This window comes from Chenopodium album, chromosome 17 (assembly GCF_948465745.1).
Source record: "Chenopodium album chromosome 17, dcCheAlbu1.1, whole genome shotgun sequence".
NCBI lineage: Eukaryota > Viridiplantae > Streptophyta > Magnoliopsida > Caryophyllales > Amaranthaceae > Chenopodium > Chenopodium album.
In genome coordinates, this window is record NC_137850.1 from 39,662,759 (window position 1) to 39,684,122 (window position 21,364).

The window sequence follows — 21,364 nt, forward strand, 5'->3', positions numbered from 1 at the left end:
AATTATTTTCAAAGATAAAATAAACAAGTTAATATATGGAAAAATAAATCTTTATCATATAAAGTAGAATCCACTTAAATCCTATCAATCATAAAAGTACTTAGCATGAACATAAGAAGCTTAAAATACAGAATAAATAAATTAGACTTCTTGAACACTCTTTGAAGCTTCGACTCTGGAGCTTCAGTTCCTCACTCAAGTAACTCTTCTTCTGATTGTCTTCTTTATCCTTCCTTAGCATACTTAGACCTCGTTCCATGCTCCTTTCTTACTCTAGAAATTCGTAGCATACAACTTGATTCAACTAAGAACCTGTCATCAATCACAACTAGAATAGAAAGTTAAACTATTATGAATTTGCTTAGGTTCCTTTGAGTCATCATCAAAACTTAGGGTCAACAAAATCTTCTCTCTCTAGTAGTCATCTAGGACTTCAGATTCAGTATGCAAAAGCCTTCTCAAAACAAGAGCCTGGCCATGAGACTCAGCCTTAACTTCACTTATATCATTGTCATGTTCAGTGTCTCGTAGATCACTGTTTGGTTCCTCCCTTTCAATCTCAGCCACTTCTTGTATAGATAAAGCTCGAGCATTAACACAATCCTTAGCAAAATGCCCAAAGCCATGACATTTAAAACTTCTTCTTGTCAATTTTCGAATCTCTTTTTAGGAGGATCGAATTTTTGAGTAGCAGGCTTGTTCCTGTCAAAGAATTTGACCCCTTCAAAAGGTTTAGGGTTAGAGTTTTGTGGCTTAGATTTCTACCCTTTCCTTTCTTTTCCACTCGCAAAGCCACCTTGCACAACTCTTCAAATCCTCAATATGGTTGCACGTCAACCTTCTCAACAATATCAGGGTTCAGTCCAACCAGAAATCGTGCAATTTTGTGTTCGTCTTTTTCTTCTAAATTACACAGCATACACATCTTCTCGAACTCAGTAATATATGCCTCAACACTACTCAAACCTTGCTCATAAGTCTGCATCTTAATGTACAAATCTTGTACATAATCTGGGGGTACATATCATGAAAAACTCAACCAAATTTAATAAAATCAGACAAGATTTAATCGGTTTGATCTGTTTTGAATATATTTTTGACCTTATTAATTTTACGATAGAGATTGAATATTATGATTATCATTTTAAAGAAGTTTCTTTGAACGAAGAACAAAGTACAATCTATCAGGGCTACTATCAACACACAAATAGGAAAAGAAAACCTTATGAACCTTAGTTGAGACATCACGTCTAAACAAAAACATAGATAACCAAGGTATGGAGTTGTGATGAAGACCACCAATTGCATAACACCATTGACTTTGGAGCCGGAAAAACCAAGAGAAACTAATTGGAACTTTATGGTGGACCAGGAATTGCCAAATTAATCGAAAAACTCAAGATGGACGAGTGAAGAAAACTGAAACTTGCAAAAAAAAAAAAAAAAAAAACTCAAAAGGGAAGTTGTAGAGACTATGACCAACCGAAAGAATGCACCGTGTTGTAGAAAAACGGACCGTTAACACCACTCCACTCTCAGGAATGGCAAAACGTAACTACAGGTCTGCTTCATTTCTTTGATAGGGGTGAACATGAACTAGTTTGGTGCAGTTTAGAAACCAAAATATAAAAATACAATTTGCCAATTTTTCAAACCAAACCAAACCATATTTTATGTTAAACTGAACCAAACAAAACCAAACCGCATTAAAATGGTTTGGTGCGCTTTGATTTACGGTTTTATCTTCCTTTGATTTGTTACTATAATTTTTTTTTTAAATGTTAATAGTTTAACTAGACAACTTAAAATGAGGTGAAAAAAAATCATCTTAGTAAAATAAATCACATACATCAATTAGATTAATAATTTTTTTAAATGAATATAATGTCTAATGCATAAAATGGTTTATTACGGCTTGGAATTTGATTTGTTTCAACTAGAGATGGGCATCGTGCCGTGCCGTTACTGGTCGTGCCGTGCCGGGCCACCAAATAGCACACCTTAGCCCATGACACGGCACGACCCACGTGCCTGGCGAGCCGGGTCGTGCTGGGCTGCAGGCCAGCCCATTATTATTATTATTATCATTATTATTATTATTATTATTATTATTATTATTATTTTGAAAAAAGTCCTAAAGGACACTAAATTTCATTGATTATAGCCATACGACATCTACAATTGATAAGTAACGATAATGAAAACGAATTTAACACAATCAAACAAGAATTAATCGGGGAAGCGCTAAGAATCTAAATACATAAATATAACAATTCGGCACATTCTCGATTCGTTGTCTCATACAAATTTTTAAGTGGATCCGTCGTCGCTTCGCAATTTTGTGAGAAAGTAAATTCTTATGCTGATTCTGTAACTCGAATTCGAGCCATAATCAATTGTAGATCTGTACAACCACTAGTAAAAAAAATGTATTTTGGCACCGGTTCAAAACCCCTCTAAGGCACCGGTTTTGAACCGTTGAGTATTTGAGGGATGCAATTTCATCCAAAAAAAGCCACCGGTTCAAAACCGGTGACAATTTCTTAAATTGGCACCGGTTAACCGGTGCTAATATTTATTTTTGGCACCCGGTTAACCGGTGCCATTAAAGCTTACCGGTTTTTTTTAAGGGGTTTTTGGCACCGGTTCCTGTTGAGAACCAGTGCCATTAGTGGCCAAAAAAAATAAAAAATAATTTTTTTTTCTTTGCAATTTTTTCACTTAATATGATATATAAACACACACACACACACACACACATATATATATATATATATATATATATATATATATATATATATATATATATATATATATATATATATATATATATATATATATATATACTTACATATTTTCATAAAAAAATGCTGTAATATTACAATTTTTGTCCAAAAAAATAAAATAAAATACAAGGTTACAAACAAATAGCAACACGACAACACAGAAGCCTGCGAGGCAGCAATTGCTGCAACAGCCGCCTTGCGAGGCAGCAGCAGCCTAGGGAGGTGGCACTTGCAGCAGCAGCCTTGCGAGGCGGCAGCTGCACCAGCATGAGGCGCAACTTGGAGCTTCTTGGCTGAGTCCATGCACACCTGTACTGAATAAGCCCTAATATCATGGAGATTCACCTCTTTTATTGATAAAAATCCTTGCACACAGATCACATTGTTCAAATAGCTGCACAAAGCCAGAAATAACTGCATTTGATTTATAAAGAAGCAACCATGGTAAATATATTGTATATACTACATGAAAACTCATGGCATGCTGAATAAATGTCTCCCGATTCTATTACTCTTAGGTTGGGCTTGAGGTGCAAAAGTCTAACATAAACAAATACAATCTCACTTTGTAGTGTATTGAAATATAAAACACAAATATATAGATATGATTGGTTAATTTTTATACGAAAAAAGATATTTATTATGATTTTTAAGAATAAAAGACAAATCTCATCAACTACTCAATCATGTATGTAAGATATTTTTTTTACAGACATATATTCTTATACTGTAATTATTTAAATTTTGAATATTAGCATTAGATTGGTACGAAAATATGAAAATTTATGGTTATAGAAATGAGAATATTCGATCTTCATATAAATTTCATTAGAAATCTATGTTAATAAAAAAAAATATTTTAAAATATTTTGTAACACCCAAATTTAAGAACGGGGTGTTACATATTTAGAATAAGATATTTAGAATTTTTTTTTATATGGAAACAAAAATGTATAATAAAAAATTAAAAAAAGACAACGAATTATAAAGAGACATTTATCAGTCTTACAATGAGGCGCTTGTCTTTTAGTATAATACTTCCTCCGTTTTTTTATTATTGCACCATAGGGGTTGGGTACAAATATTTTGATAGTGGAAAAAAGTAAGAGAGAGAAAGGTAAAGATACAAAATTGCCCATGTGACATATTGATAAATTTAAAAGTAAGTGTGAAAAAACAAGGGTATGTTGGGTATTTGTAGTGTGAACACAAATAATTTTTTTCCTAAAGAGGAAATGGTGCAATATTTGTGAAACTTCCTAAAAAGGTAAGTGATGCAATAATAAAAGAACGGAGGAAGTATATAGATAGATATAGATAGATTATAACATCTTAACACAACTCGAACTTCTATTGATCCGAGTACCAATTTGGCAAAGAATCCTATTTTTACACCAATCGAACAATTCAACCTTGAGCAATAACGTCGTCCGCGGTTGCCCCCAGTGATCCGGTGCGGCCGATTTGATATTACATCTGAGATCCGACATTGCAACACCCTTTTGAAGAACAACAGTGTACTTACAGGTCCATCTCTTACTATATTCATAGATTGAAAGTAGAAAAGTATACTGCACTTCTTTGGCGCTAACTCTGATTGAAACCTTTGTCCCCTTAAATCAACCTTTTTCTTTCTCATCTTATTAGTCCTCCAAATTAATCCTTTTATACCCCACCAATTTAACAAAGCTTAGCTAGCTGTAAAGTTTCTATCTATAACAAAAGCATAATTTCCACAAATTAAAATTTATTTCTAAATAATATAAAGTAAACCAGTTAAAAAAAACAAAACATGATTACATATTTATTCATTAATGTTTCAGACAATCCCATCATTGCTGTCTATAGTAACTTATGAAATAAAAATTAAAAATGGAATTTTATTTAGAATTTATAGGGTTATGTAGTATTATTGTGATCAAACACAAGCCTATTTCCAACCAAAAAAGAACAAAAAAAAAAAAAAACTTCTAGCTCTAGCTTCTTCTAGCTTTTCTTTTTGATTTAATTAAAAAAAAATGCCAACAATTTCCCCTGAAGATCACCAAGAACAAGAAACAAACACCTTCGATTTTCGAGCCCCGCCGCCATCTCCAATCGGATCGAGCCGCCGTGCTTCCTCCGTGGCGAACGATGAGGTCTTAACAGAGTTCCTAGAGCACAGCCTTCGGGTTCCAGACCTTATCCTGCCTGATCGAATCTTCCCAAGACAAAAACCATTCAGGGATATTCCAGATATTGATTTTCAGGCCTTGAATTCAGCAAAAGATGATTTAGTTTTGAAGATCCGAGATTCTTTGTCGGAAATTGGGTGTTTTCAGGTGATCAATCATGAGGTTTCGCCAGAGTTGATCAAGACGGTGGTTAGACGGGCGGGACGGGTGTTTAGAATGTCGCCGGAGAAGAAAAGAATGGCGATGAGATCGCCGGAGATGGAGTTCGGGTTTGAGGATCAAGTGAGTGGGGAGCAAGAGGAGGTAGTGAATGAGATGGGTGAGGAATTTGTTTGGAGCAGGGGATTTGGTTTTAAGGTAAAAATGGAGGGAATTTGGCCAAATGAGTTTTCAAAATTCAGGTATTTAACGGTCAATCTATTATATGTATTTTTTTTCATTCTTCGTTTTTTTCTGTTTTTAAGTTTTATTTTTTTATTTTTTTTGGATAATTCAAGTTGTTTATTTTATTTATTTAACAATTTATGTCACCGATGAGAAAATTAATGATATTAAGAGACAAAAAGAAATTAAAATCACCACTTTTAGATAATTGAACATGAATACAACGTCAAAAAAAAAAAAAAAAAAAAAATACAGTACATAAATTTGGCAAATCAAGTTTTCATTTAGTCACGAATTTCAGAAATTGAGGTTCTCAATAGTTGATATCATCTAATGTAAATAATTTCATATAGTACATGAACGAGATTGTTTAGTTATAAATATTTAAGCACTACAAAGTACAATAGTTGAATACTACAAATTGCTAATTTATGAAAAGAAAATTAAGAAAATTGTACTTAATAGTATATAATATATTATTTTGTTACTCTATACATTACATTATAATTTCTAGAATGATCGCCATTGTATTTAACATATGCTATTAAATCATGAAAATAACTAATAAAGTAATAATGAGTTTTCATGCAATATTGAAACCAAAGTCACTTGACATGATAGATTCATATGATATAGATCCACTATTAACATTGTGTTTGTGTATGTGCACGCGTGGGGTGAAATTTCCCTCTCCCCATATATTCAGTATTTATTACTGTACCACTCTATGCCATTATAAAATGTTAGCAACTACTCGTAATATTTGAAATTTAAAAGTAAAAAACCAAATTGTAAATGAATATTTGCATAATCATAGATTGTTTTAACCATTCCCTTCACATCGTAAAAATTCGAGCCAATGGATTGACAAATTGAATGATGTATATACATTGCAGTGACAAAATGGAGATTTTGGCATCATCAATTGAGAAGATTGCCAAGGACATAATGTTGATCCTAAATGAGAACTACCCCAATACACCAAATGGTGAAGGGCATACTAGTAATTTGAACGATTGTGTATGCCACATCTACAAGCATCCTCATGACGTGTCAGCTGATCAATGCCTTAGTTCCCTTCGATATGACGTCATAAGGATGATGATCAAAGGGTCAGATTATTCCCATGCATTATCATTGCATGTTTGTGATGGATCTTCTGAGTTTCATGTTTACTCTAAGAAAGGCTGGATTTCTTTCACACCACTAGAAAATGCCTTGATTGTCACAGCTGGGGATCAACTACAGGTAAATCGCACAAACAATAATCTTTATTGTGTTATAGTACATTGATTCAAATATGAAACGGGAAAAAAATTTGTCTGTATGGAGGAAAACTTGTATACAACGAGTGTATTGTATATAACAATTTAAGTCGTCACCATAATCACATATAATCAATTATGGAGTAACTTTTATACAATTCGGAGGTGGCTAATTGTCTAATTGACTAATTGATTATGGTTGTTGTGTACTTAACTACTACATGACTACGAGTCTAGGTAACACCCGTTGTATTGGTCATCATGACCAACAATTTTTGACATGGAAGGCCCCTCGTGTCCCTTGGTACATATAATCATGACTCAAGGATGTTGCATTGCTTAGATTAATTAGTACCCTTTTGAGCTGTCTGACTTGTTTGTGTTCTTAATTAATCATTTCATTGCAATTAGATTAATCATAATTAGTACTATGCAATTGTTTTATCTAAGGTATACACTAATTTTTGTATTAATTTGGGTGTATATTATGACAGGCTTGGAGTGGTGGACGATACAAACAAGTGATAGGAAAACCAATATATACATTTCAAAATAAAGATTGTATTTCATTGGCTTTCCTTTGCTCTCCTCCTAATTTAATTACGAAAAATACCGATGAATTTCATCACCTAGAGAAAAAAGAAAGGATTATTTCTCTACGACAACAAGCTCTTTTTGCTATAGTTTTTACAATTGCATGTCAATTTTTGATCCATTTTTACTGCAAATTATCACATCCATGATTTCTTCCTTTGTTCATTGTGATGCTTTTGATGATTTTTTACTCTAATTACTCACCTTTTGTGTTGTAAGTTTGTGATTATGTATTGGAAAGAATTCATCATATGGATTGACAAGCTTGTGTAGAGTTTGGTGGTGGTACAATATGCATGCTCTGATTTTTTAGTTGACACACTTTGACTTTAGCATTATTCATAAACTACACTTGATTAGCTTTAATTTTAAGATTTATAACTACGATATCATGTGTGTCGTGTTTGAATCATCTCTAGGTAAATTTTCTAATATCCACTATTTATAATTGTACAATAATGTTGATAGATAAGAGATATTAATAGTCAAAATTGTGCGTTAGCAAGTGTGATGAAAGATTCATGTCAACTAAAAAAACGAAGGTAATATATGATTATTGGATTATTTTCATAAACAAGGGCATGATGCTTTCCTTACAAAATACAGAGCACGTCATACTTTGGCATACGTTTTGTATATAAATTCAAATTAAATGGGGGTGTAAATGCCACGAAATGACTATAAAGCCTAAGCATTACATGTCTCAAGTCCTCAAGTAACTTTAAACTGTGGGATCAAGAAATAACAACTAATGAAAAAGGCAAGCAATGAATATCTTTTCTTCTTTGTATCACTTCCAATGACCACAACCATCGTCCTTATGCCTCCATATGCCTATATCCAAAGAATTGCTGAAGAGCCTGTGACAAATTAAAATCATCAAACAATCCTCTGTATGTAAGTCGATTACTAGGAAGAAAAGCTACAGCAAGCAAGCAAGCAAAAACAATCTTGCAGATTAAAAGGGGCTGTGAGGATGTTTACCTCTAGTAGCACGAAAAAAGGACCCATCAAGAAGGCTTGTAAGAGATTATCCAAAAGAACAACACTTAACATCAATTGATTTTAAAGTTGACCACCTAACTCAATTAAAAAGAAATGGTAACCTGAAACCGACTCCAAAAACTTAAAATAAACTCCCTTGAAGTTGACTACAAAATTTGGTAATATGAACATGGAATCAATACGCAAAATACAGCATAAATGTATGGCAAGATACAAGGTGCTGTTGACAACTATTAAGCGACCTTGTACCATGATAATAAAGTAGTTTGAAAATTTGATCACATAATTGAATGTGTTATTAGTCAACAATATATAGTGAATGCCTAAACTCATCCCAATGCATTTATGAAATGTTTGGTATGAGGGATAGAGAAACGAGGGATGAGGGAAGATAAAGACATAAAAAATAAGTAAATAGGATAACGATAATAATTGTTATCCCATGTTTGGTATGTATTGGGAATAAGCTAGGGGTAAGTAATAAAATTATAAAATTACCCTTGCAAACTTCTTTCTTCTCTCCTTTGTCCTTATTCTTTAAATATTATTATTAAGGGTAATTTGATCTTTTTTAAACCATTTTCTATCCATTTCCCTTATACATTTATACTACCTATAGTCAACCCCCTTCTAGTCTGATTCTCCTAAACAATTTTATTCCTAACATCTTATTTTTATCCCTACTTATCCCCCTTAACAAATCCCCTTTTAATGTCATGATACAATTAATTTCAAATCACCTAATTAGTATTTTCGTTCTTTCAATAAATTTTACCACATTATGATTCTTTTGACCAATCAATTTGTTTCTACTCTTTAGACATTATTGTAGACTTACTTATAGGCTCTCCGCTTAGCTTGTCGGAAAGGATTTCTATGACTATGCAGTTTTGTCTTCCATGTTGTGTTGCTATAAGATTAGAGTGAATATTTGCCGTGAATATTATTCATTACTCAAGTCAGTTATATACAAACTATGAGGCCTTAATTAGGCATAACTATAGGCTACAAATAAGGAACTAATTGATAGCCCTTTGACTATAATATATACAATATAATTACAGAAGATTATTTATATAATCTATCACACCCCCGCAGTCGAAACGGGAGCTTTATGAGCGCTGAGACTGTCCCGAAAATCATCAAATAAAACCTTAGGCAGACCTTTTGTAAAAATGTCTGTAATCTGATATCGGGATGGCAAATGCAAGACACGCACTTCGCCCTTTCTCACGAACGAAGTGAATGTCCATCTCAATATGTTTAGTGCGCTGATGTTGTACCGGATTTTTAGAGAGGTAAATGGCACTAACATTGTCGCAATAAACTAATGTCGCCTTTACAACCAAACATCGTAGTTCTAATAATAAGTTTCGAACCCAACATGATTCCGAGACAACATTGGCAACCCCCCTGTATTCTGCTTCGGCACTAGACTTTGACAAAGTAGGTTGACTTTTAGAGGACCAAGAAATCAAGTTATCGCGAAGAAAGACACAATAACCTGATGTAGACCGACGAGTGTTGATGTGTCTATTTTATATAGTATTTTACCCCCGTCCCTTGGTCATAATTGGTAGTGTTTTTGGCTCTTTAGAGCCACTTTTATTACTAATTGGTGTTTTCTAGTGTTTTCGTAGATTTGGTTGACTTTTGCAGGGATTTACACTTTTGGAGTATTTTCCCGAGATATTTTGGAGCAATTACGAGCATTGGAGAAGCACGACCAGAGTTTATAGCCCAGGGCTGGTTAGAGCCATCGAACCGGTGATTAAGGGCTCGGTATGTGTGATACCGGGGCATTTGAACCGAGTATTCAAGACCCGAAGAGGAAACCCAGATTGGCCCGAAGAATTGGAGCCCAATTGTAGTCCAATTAGTGGCCCAAGAAAGCCGCCCGGCCAAAGAGGTCGGCGCCCGGCCGGGCGCGAGATTCAACCTGAAGAGAAAAAAGGCGCGCCCGATCGGGCGGTGCCTCGCCTGATCGGGCGCGTGTTATTGTTAGGAGACGATTAGCGTCGTTTTAGTTTGTTTTAGTTTAGGATTTGTACGGAGTATAAATATTCCTCCGTAATACGATTTTAGGATCTCTCTCTCTCTCTTCTTTTACTCTCTTTCTTTACTCTCTTAATTGTTTTCTTAGATTTTCTCTCTCATATACCTTTGTTCTTAATCTACTCTTAATTCCAGATTTATTTGGTAACTATTTCTCTTCTCTTAATCTTAGTTGTTTATTTTATTCCTTTGATCATGTCTTGTTTTATTGCTTTGATTAGTTTAGTTCCTATTATGTGTGAGTAGTTCTATTTCTAGGGTTTGTGGGGATCCATAAATAATATGAAAGGGTAAATTATTGTTGTTAATTGTCAATGCTAGATTAATTTCCTATTGATTGATTTAATGCTCTGTGACTAGATTAGGCCTGATCTTTTATGCATGAGTTTGACAATATTGATTCGAGATTCGACAGATGAGAATTAATGTTTAGGTCTAGTTTCAATAGGCAGGTTAATTTATAAATGGTTAAGTCGAGATTCGAAAGATGAGATTTAATACCGGTAAATTAATTGTGTGATTATAATACGTAGCGAAAGCCCTTTATGATCTGATTAATTATGCATTGATGAATGATTATTATATTCAACCTCGGAATATTATTTATTGGTGAACCTATGCCTTAGATCCTTTTATATATTATTTCCTCCTTATTCTTGATCTCCTTAGTTTAGTTTATTATTCAAATATATATATTGGTTACCTCATAATCTAGATTATATTAGTTAATTAGGAATAGAAAGACTCGTTTCTCTGTGGATTCGACCCTACTTCCCTATCTACATTAGTTAGAGGATTTAGGAATTACTTTTGATTTGGGGATACGACTTTACCCTGTCAAAATTTGGCGCCGTTGCCGGGGAGACGGTTTTATTTTTATTTCTAATTGTTTTTGTAGTCTAGGTTATTTTTTCTTTTGCCTCAAAGGACATTAGTTCTTTGAGGAAGTTCTCATATTTGTCTTTTTAGTTCTCTGTTTATGCCTAGGTGTTCCAGATCAGGTTACATTCCATTCGATCCTGAGATCGAGCGCCCTTTCCATAGACAGAAGAATATTTATAGACAAATCCTGGCGGGTTCTGGGAGTAACGACATTCCTAGAGATTCGCCACCTGATTCTAGTGATTCGGAAATTCCTTCAGATTCAGAATCAGAGATGACTGCACCTAAGAAGCTCAGCGATTATTTGCAACTGTCCCTGACGGATTTTCCACACCTTTCCCCCAGACCAGATATCGCGGGAGTCCAGTTCGAAATCAAGCCCCAATTCATAATGATGATAGAAAGAAAGCAATTCAGTGGAGCTAAGGGTGAAGATCCTAATCTTCACATTGCAGATTTCTGTCAATATTGCAATACTATTCGGCAGAATGGGGTGACGTAGGACCAGATCAGGGAGATTCTCTTTCCCTTTTCTTTATGTGGAAAAGCTAAATTGTGGTTTAATGGTTTGAATAGAACTACACTTGGTATTACTAACTGGGAGACTCTTGCTTTAAATTTTTATAACAAATATTACCCTGCAGAGAAAACAGCTTTACTAAGAAGTGCCATTCAGAACTTTGCCCAGGAGCCAGATGAAGCATTATATGAGGCTTGGGAGAGGTTCAAGGATCTGCAGAGGGAGTGTCCCCACCATAACTTGGCAAAGTGGCAGTTAATTCAAGCTTTTTACAACGGATTAGGGAATGCATCTAGAACAATTCTAGACTCTGCAGCTAATGGTAGATTTATGAATCTTAATGTTGATGATGCAGGTCAGGTTGATATGGCGATACATAATTCCCAATATGGGAATTCTAGAGGCTATGCAAATAAGGGCAAACACCACGTTGATTCAGTATCCCTTTTGCAGGCTCAGCTTACTTCTATTTGCCAGAAATTAGATAACCTTAGTACTAATATCCCTAACTCTGTTGCTAATGTTTCTGCTGTTGCTAATAACTCTAATGATGCTTTTTGTGAAAATTGTGGAAGTGTAGGACATTATGAGCAAGATTGCAGGAGCTCGATGGAGCAAGTTAATGCTTTTCAAACCTATAAGCAGAATAACCCATACTCCAACGCCTACAATCCTAGGTATCGAAATCATCCGTACCTTTCCTATCGGAGTACCAATGTTCAAAATCCACCGCCACAAGAACCACAGGCGCCACAGCAACAGCAGCAGAAATATTACCATCCTAATGCTGGCCAAAAAAACCAACCACAACAATCCTCCTCATCTTCCAACCCTTCTTTGGTGGAAATTAGAGCGATGTTGGTTAATATGCAGAAGCATATGGAGAGTAGAGATGCGCAAATTGATTCAATCCTAGCGCACAATAAAATTGTAGATAATCAGATTGCGCAACTTTCCGCCACTCTACAAGCCCGCCAACAGGGAGCTCTGCCGGCACAGCCGACCAGGCCTACGGATCAAGCCTACGCAATTACTCTAAGGAGTGGTTCAAACTATGAAGGGCCCCTTATGCCCAAAATTGATGAACCTATTTTACTAAATAATGCTAATCTTGATTCCGTTAAACCAGACAATGCAGTTAATAGCCCTGCAGGGCTAAAGCACAGTACTAATATATCTCATTCTACATTGCAGGGTACGACTCCATAGAAGGTGGCTACTCCAGATAAGAGCAATAATGCTCCAAAGCCAGTTATCAAGCTTCCATTCCCCAATCGTCACTTGAAGACAAACTTGGATAAGCAGTTTGGTAAGTTCTTGGAGATGGTAAAAGATTTGAAGGTAACAGTTCCCTTCACTGAATTAATCACACAAATTCATTCATATGCAAAGTTTATGAAAGAAATATTGACAAGAAAAAGGTCTATTAGTGAGGTAGAGACAGTAGCTTTCACTACAGAGTGTAGTGCCGTACTTCAGAATAAATCTCCACCTAAATTAAAAGATCCGAGTAGCTTTTCTATCCCTTGTCATATAGGCAATCTAATGATTGATAATGCATTGTGTGATTTGGGTGCTAGCGTTAGTGTTATGCCATTATCTGTGTGTTCCAAACTGAATATAGGTAAATTAAAAGCTACTAATATTACTCTACAAATGGCTGACCGTTCTTTCAAATACCCCTTACGTGTTTTAGACGATGTTCCCGTTAGAGTAGGTAAATTTTATATACCTGTTGATTTTGTTGTTCTTGATATGGCTGAGGATATGCAAACCCCGATTATTTTGGGTAGACCATTCCTTAACACTGCAGGAGCAATCATAGATGTGAGAAGTGGTAAATTAACACTATCAGTAGGGGATGATAAAATTATTTTTAATCTTAATAATACCCCTAAAAGCCCCATGACAGAGGAGAAGTGCTTCAGTGTTAATGTGGTTGAGAATTATTCTAACAAGCCCCAAGCTCTTGAAAAAGATCCATTGGAGGCGGTATATTGTGTTGCATCCCTTTCAGATGAGATAAACAGATGGCAGAAGGAAGTTGATGCAATAGAAAGAGCACTCTACACTGTCGGTCTTGGTTTTGAGGACGAAAAGGTGGAATCAATCAAGCAAGTTGTGCAATTCGAGCCTACGGTAAGTGTTCCACCAGATCGAGTTGCAAGTGTTGAATGCAATGACATTTTGAAGTAACCCTCGATCAAAGAAGGATCTTTGGTGCGTAGCATTGAAGAACCCCCAATCCAAGTCAAAGAGGAATTACCAGACAAAGTGAATTGACGTCCCATAGGGCATGTCAGGAAGCCGCGTCATAGCAAAAACACCGCTAGATCGGGTGAGAAACCGCCCGATCAAGCGTTTGGCCAAGGGTCCTAGTTATTGTACTTGGTAAGAAGGTCGTGCGGGACTTAGATAAACCAGCGCTTTGCGGGAGGCAACCCGTATTTTTAATGCTTTTTAGACTAGTTCTTCTTTCTTTTTCTTATGAGAGGAGAGATGATGGAATTTAATGAGTTCTATGAGTTTTGTACAGTTTTGAAGGAAAAGAGTTAGCCAAATTTGAAGAAAAGAAGAAAGTAAGAAATTCGACAATTGGCCTCGGGCCCGACCGGGCGAAGCTCGCCCGATCGGGCGCGAGAGCTAGGCTTCAAAATCAAGTAATTTCGCCCGACCGGGCGCGAAACTCGTCGTATACGGACATATTTGTCCGCCCGATCGGGCGAATCTGGCCCGACCGGGCGCGAGAAGAGGCGAAAATCATTTCATCAGATCGCTCGACCGGGCGCGAGAGATCATCAGATTTGAACGTTAGATCGCCCCTCTATATTTTTATATAAAAATTTTCGAATTTCTTTCAAATTAATTTCATACCCGTTTCTACCATGGTTTCAAAGACTAGCCATGCTGGGCTAGTTCCCGAGCCAATGAGGACATTGTCTGATTCTGGCTTGGGGGAGATTTTGGATTTGGTATCTTTCTTTTTCTCTTTTCTTTTATTTTTGGTGTGTTTTCTTAGGTTAGATTTATTACTTTCTAGGTTAGTTTTATTGCTTTCTTATATATGAAAAATACAAAAAAAATAAAAAATTGAAAAAATAAAAAAAAAATCCAAAAATACGTTACAATGAATTGTAAATCATGCTTCCCTGTGCCCCTTACTTGAGAAAATTGTTTTGATTCTTGGTATATGATGATAAGCATTGTGGATTAGTTGATCATGATTTGATGTTTGATTGCCTTGAAACTTTAACATGCGTCAATTTTGCCCAACTACTTGTGAATATAGTGCTTGACTAGTTGATTTGGTTAGGAATGTGTGTTAGTTCTTGGTATGTCAATGAATTTGAGTATTGATTTGCAATTATAAGTAATGCTTATATGATTCATTATTATGCACATTGAGCAGGACGAAGGCGTTCATTCTTTTAGGTAGCCTCCAGATGATTGTAGATACATTTGTTCCCTTCTTGCTACCCATGTTGTTGCCTTGACTTTTTGTTGTTTATTAGCCACATTACAAGCCTATTTTTCCCCATTGGTTACTAGTCCCAAGCTTGGCTTGGGGGAGCTATTAGTGAGTGAGGTGAGGGAGTCTGTAGTGTGCTTATTATTTGCACAATTTGGGTGGGTTTTGAGAAGTGGTTTTGTTTTTGATCATGTTTTTTTTTTTTTTTTTTTTTTGATGAGTGTGAGAGTTATATTTTCTTAAAAAAAAATAAAGCATGATGTTATGAATGGAAAAAAATAAGTGAACTTCAATAGAAAAAAAAAAGGGAAAAAAAGTGTTCAATGTTCAAATGTTCTAGTTAGAGGTTGATCAAAAGAAAAGAAAAAAATAGAGCTTCAATGGAAAATTCAAGTTTGGAAATAAAGTTTGTTTATTCACTCCACTTCTTCATTATTATATTTTATGAGTGATATTATGATTGGAGTATATTTGGTGGATTGATGTTAGAGTTGGTTATGTAGGAGATGTTGATCATTATTTATTTTGATCATGGGCTTTATTAGGATTGGCTCCCTTAAGCATAGCTTTTCTCTCACTTATTATCCTACCCTTTACCCTAGCCTTACATTACGAGCTTTAAAGACTTTCCGACCTTGTGCATAGAATTGTATGAATGTGAAAGTGTTGTTTATCAATGCAAGTTATGATTTGACATATTTCGAGTCGACTAGTAGGTTGAGCGTTCATTGTTTTATACACACGAGAGTGTGAGTTGGGAGGGCACTGTTCACATAAAATGGTTGGTTGGAGAGCGATCGGGTACATCTTTTACTCGCCACATAAATGAGAGTTGAGTGTGTGAGCACTAGTCTTGAATTCTATATGCTCTTGTAGTTTGCTCTATTTGACAATTGTTAGGGAGGAAAGGTAATTGGATGGATTTGATTGGTTGATTTTGAAGCATGTTTATTTGATTTACCCTGAATCGTTTGTGCTTGATTTTTACTTTTTGAGGTGAAGCATATTTATTGATTCATTGATGAGATCTTTGCTTAGGGACAAGCAAAGGTTTGGCTTGGGGGAGTTTGATGTGTCTATTTTATATAGTATTTTACCCCCATCCCTTGGTCATAATTAGTAGTGTTTTTGGCTCTTTAGAGCCACTTTTATTACTAATTGGTGTTTTCTAGTGTTTTCGTAGATTTGGTTGACTTTTGCAGGGATTTACACTTTTGGAGTATTTTCCCGAGATATTTTGGAGCAATTACGAGCATTGGAGAAGCACGACCAGAGTTTATAGCCCAGGGCCGGTTAGAGCCATCGAACCGGTGATTAAGGGCTCGGTATGTGTGATACCGGGGCATTTGGACCGAGTATTCAAGACCCGAAGAGGAAACCCAGATTGGCCCGAAGAATTGGAGCCCAATCGTAGTCCAATTAGTGGCCCAAGAAAGCCGCCCGGCCAAAGAGGTCGGCGCCCGGTGACGCGCCCGGCCGGGCGCGAGATTCAACCTGAAGAGCAAAAAGGCGCGCCCGATCGGGCGCGTGTTATTGTTAGGAGACGATTAGCGTCGTTTTAGTTTGTTTTAGTTTAGGATTTGTACGGAGTATAAATATTCCTCCGTAATACGATTTTAGGATCTCTCTCTCTCTCTTCTTTTACTCTCTTTCTTTACTCTCTTAATTGTTTTCTTAGATTTTCTCTCTCATATACCTTTGTTCTTAATCTACTCTTAATTCCAGATTTATTTGGTAACTATTTCTCTTCTCTTAATCTTAGTTGTTTATTTTATTCCTTTGATCATGTCTTGTTTTATTGCTTTAATTAGTTTAGTTCCTATTATGTGTGAGTAGTTCTATTTCTAGGGTTTGTGGGGATCCATAAATAATATGAAAGGGTAAATTATTGTTGTTAATTGTCAATGCTAGATTAATTTCCTATTGATTGATTTAATGCTCTGTGACTAGATTAGGCCTGATCTTTTATGCATGAGTTTGACAATATTGATTCGAGATTCGACAGATGAGAATTAATGTTTAGGTCTAGTTTCAATAGGCAGGTTAATTTATAAATGGTTAAGTCGAGATTCGAAAGATGAGATTTAATACCGGTAAATTAATTGTGTGATTATAATACGTAGCGAAAGCCCTTTATGATCTAATTAATTATGCATTGATGAATGATTATTATATTCAACCCTGGAATATTATTTATTGGTGAACCTATGCCCTAGATCCTTTTATATATTATTTTCTCCTTATTCTTGATCTCCTTAGTTTAGTTTATTATTCAAATATATATTGGTTACCTCATAATCTAGATTATATTAGTTAATTAGGAATAGAAAGACTCGTTTCTCTGTGGATTCGACCCTACTTCCCTATCTACATTAGTTAGAGGATTTAGGAATTACTTTTGATTTGGGGATACGACTTTACCCTGTCAAGTGTCAGGACACCTGCCCCAATCGGCATCCGTATAAGAAACAAGAGAAGCAATGGATGACTTGTATAATTGCAAACCATAATCAGCAGTACCTTGAATATTACGAATGATTCGTTTCAAGGCATTCATGTGAGCAACCTGAGGAGCATGCATAAATAAGCAAACCTGTTGCACAACATGGGAAATGTCTGGACGAGTGAATGTCAAATACTATAATGCCCCACATAAGGAACGATAAGTAGTAGGATCTTCATAAGAAGTGCCGGATTGAGTGCTCATTTTCCCTTTTGAATCAACAGGAGTGGAAGACGGGTTGCAATTCGTTATACCTGCTTTCTTAATAATGTCATGAGCATATTTCTTTTGAGACAAAAATAAACCATTTTTGTGTCGGGTAACGCAAATATCTAAGAAATAACTCAAAGGACCCAAATCTTTCATGGAAAATTCAGAGCTAAGTTGAGAAATGACATATTTCCGAAGAGACTCTGTAGAAGCAGTGAGCACAATATCATCAACATAAAGAAGAATGTAGGAATTGTCAGTACCATGGCGATAAATGAACAAAGAAGTATCTGATTTGCTGTGACCAAAGCCAATGGATGCCACAAAATCAGCAAAACGTTGATACCAAGCCGGGGGTGCCTGTTTTAAACCATAGAGAGATTTGCGTAAAAGACAAACATGATCAGGACGAGCCGGATCTTTGAACCCCAGAGGTTGATACATGTATACTGTTTCACTTAAGTTACCATGTAAGAAAGCATTCTTCACATCTAATTGATGTATAGACTAAGACTTGGATAAAGCAATGCTAAGGACAACCCATATAGTTGCCGGCTTCACAACCGGACTGAAAGTCTCATCACAATCAATCCCCTCCCGTTGAGTTTTCCCATCACCAACAAGACGAGCCTTATTTCTCTCAAAAGAGCCATCAGATTTCGTTTTATGCCAAAAAATCCAAAGCGATCGAATAATATTTACATTAGACGGTCGCGGAACCAAGTCCCAAGTACCATTGTCAATAAGAGCATCATACTCTTCCTGCATAGAAATTTTCCAATTATGGTCACGTAAAGCATATACGGGATTTTTTGGAATGGGTGATATGGAGGTAGAAGTATGAAGAGAGCGGTATTGGTATTTTGGATTGGGTTTCACAATCCCATGAGAAATACGAGTTGCCATAGGGTGAGGATGGGCCGCTACGGGAGAAGGAGGAGTAGGAGAAGGAAAAAGAGGAGGCTCGTCCACGTGAAGTTTGTGAGCCCCCGCACCAGCACTCGCTTGTATCCCGGCGAGGGTGGCAGGAGGTGACAGTAAGTCACACTGCCGAGTTCTGGGGGAGGGAGGTGTTGCACGCTTGCGTGGAAGGGGCAGGGGTAAGTGGGGAGTGCGGGGTAGTTGTGGGAGGAGAAAGGTGCGGCTGTAGTGTACCCCGCAAGTGAGTTGCGGCCTGTGCATCCTCACCGCAACCTACTTGTGGGGTGGGCTGTGTTGGGACAGCACCTGCAAGCTGACCGTCACCAGTAGGTCCGGGTGGATGGTAGGGGTCAGGTGTGGTGAGAAGTTGACGTAAAAGAGGACTGTCAAAGGAACCTAAATCATTACTCAAAAAATCGTATGTGTGAGATTTTGGAGTATGAATTTTGGAAAAAGGAAATACCGACTCATCGAACCATACATGTTTGGATATTATAATTTTTCTAGATGACATATCAAAGCATTTATATCCCCTATGATTGGACGGATAGCCAAGAAAAACACAAGGAGAAGACCGAGGTTGAAGCTTGTGTATTTTTTATGATGAAAAAAGAGGATAACATAGACACCCAAAGACTCTAAGATGAGAGTAGTCGGGATGCTTTTGATACAAAATCTGAGTTGGAGAATTATAACCAAGAAGCTTTGTAGGTAAGATGTTGTGAAGGTAGGTTATATTTGTGACCAAGAGAACTAAGAATAGGGGATGTCCACAAATCACTTTGTATAATATAAAAAGGCATAGTAGTATGAGAAATGGAATCGGTAAAAGGCGATTTTATTAAATTTCCCAAAGGACAAGAATGACAAACATGTTTAGCCTTATTACATTGAATGGAATTACTACTGCACAATTAATTTAGAATTGCATCTCTTGGATGACCTAGACGGGAATGCCACACACTAGGAGAAATAACTGCAAAAGCTGACGGAGTAGAAGATGATAGAACTTGACGATTGGTGAAGAAAGGTTAGAGATCTCCACTACTATTACATATCACTAGCTTGCTCCCCGTCTGCAAGTCCTTCACAGAAAATCCAAAAGGATCAAACTCAATGGAAATATTATTATCAGTAGAGAATTTCCTAACGGAGATGAGATTTTTGACTAGTTTTGGGACATGAAAGACATTTTTGAGTTGAAGTGTGTTTCGGTTTAGAGATTTGTGACCATAACCATGAATTGGAATTTTGCTACCATCACCAACAATAATAGAATTATTATGACAATTGCTCAAAGGAAAATACGATGTTAAGTTACCTTGAGAATTCGTCATGTGAGAGGTAGCACCGGTATCCATATAATAGTTCGGATCGAACAAGGTCATGGTGTGCATCGCTTGATCAATGTTGGTTGCCATGTAACCTTGAGATGAAGGACCCGGCATATAGTAGGCCTAAGGAGGGCGTGGCCTGAGGACACCGGCCTGATTTGCAAGCTGACTGTGCCGACTGGTGGACCAAGGAGCTGGGCCTGGCACTTGTGATGGATATGGGCAGGGAGGAAGATTCCAGGGGCCCTGCTACCAGTATGCCTAAGGCGGAGGATACGCCCATCCAGCCTGGGCCTGCTGCTGTTGCGAGGTGGGTAGAGCACGCTGGGTGGTCTGCTGTTGCGGCGAGGCACCACCACGTTGCTGGTTGCTGGAGCCACCTTTACCCTTGCCGGAGCCGCCCTTTCCCTTGGTGGTTTTCCGGCTATTTCCACCATTACGCTGATTATTACCCCGAGAAGAAGAATGAGAATTTTCAGCATTATTGTAGGACGACATTGAGGATTGCGTGATGTGAGCCTCTTCATGAGACTCAACAGTGTTCTTCTAATTCAAGCATCGAACGAAGAGTGTCAAAGGAGGGCAGCGGGTTGAGATGGAGAACGGACGTCCAAAAAGGCTTATACTCCTCCGAGAGCCCTTTCAAAAGCTGTAGAGCCATGCGATTGTCAGAAACTTTGTCTCCAACATTCCTCAAATTATCAGCTAGGGTTTTTAGGTGAGTGCAATAAGACTTAACATCATCGAATTGATCAAGCTTGGTGTTTGCAAATTGCGCATCAAATTGCAAAGCTCTTGCAGACTTGTTGTTAAGGAAGAAGTTTTTCAATCTGTTCCAAGCATTAGCCGCCGAGTCATCAGGATCGAGGATGGAGTTTAGGAGATCATTGGTTCGGTTCCGTAAATCCATTGACGAACTATGTCATCAAGTCTCTGTGTGAAAGCTTTTTCAGCTTCCGTCGGAGCGGAAGCCTTGGCCGAGGGATCAACTGACGGGGGTATAATATGGTCGATCACCATATTAGCACGACAATGTAGTTGAAAAAGGGTAGACCAGCTGTTGTATTGCTTTCCATCATAATCAAGGGTGATAGGGATGCACGCTTTGATGTTAGGAACAACGGTGGCTGGATGGACCTTGCTAGATTCGGCCATGGATGAACAAAGAAGAAGAGAAGTAGAAGATAGGTTTAAGAAAGGAGATAACCTAGAGCTCTGATACCATATAAGATTAGAGTGAATATTTGCCGTGAGTATTATTC

General features: G+C 36.9%; 1 protein-coding gene and 1 non-coding gene across 2 annotated transcripts; one reads left to right on the plus strand and one right to left on the minus strand.

Moving 5' to 3' along the window:
- Window positions 1-4,601: 4,601 nt before the first annotated feature.
- LOC145587942 (putative flavonol synthase 4) lies at window positions 4,602-7,395 on the plus strand. Its single transcript, XM_081644586.1, has 3 exons — window positions 4,602-5,361; window positions 6,241-6,592; window positions 7,104-7,395. Exons 1-3 carry the CDS (start codon window positions 4,805-4,807, stop codon window positions 7,350-7,352), a joined length of 1,158 nt encoding a protein of 385 aa, XP_081500712.1. The 5' UTR covers window positions 4,602-4,804; the 3' UTR covers window positions 7,353-7,395.
- Window positions 7,396-11,800: 4,405 nt separating this feature from the next.
- On the minus strand, window positions 11,801-11,907 carry LOC145590392 (small nucleolar RNA R71). Its single transcript, XR_014101998.1, has one exon. It is a non-coding gene; the product is annotated as a small nucleolar RNA R71 (small nucleolar RNA).
- Window positions 11,908-21,364: the final 9,457 nt, after the last annotated feature.

Bases quoted from the DNA above. Each gene is read 5' to 3' on its own strand.
- LOC145587942 (XM_081644586.1), top strand. From the start codon at position 4,805: ATGCCAACAATTTCCCCTGAAGATCACCAAGAACAAGAAACAAACACC. The intron at 5,362-6,240 runs GTATTTAACGGT...TATACATTGCAG, and splicing joins AATGAGTTTTCAAAATTCAG to TGACAAAATGGAGATTTTGG. The intron at 6,593-7,103 runs GTAAATCGCACA...ATATTATGACAG, and splicing joins CAGCTGGGGATCAACTACAG to GCTTGGAGTGGTGGACGATA.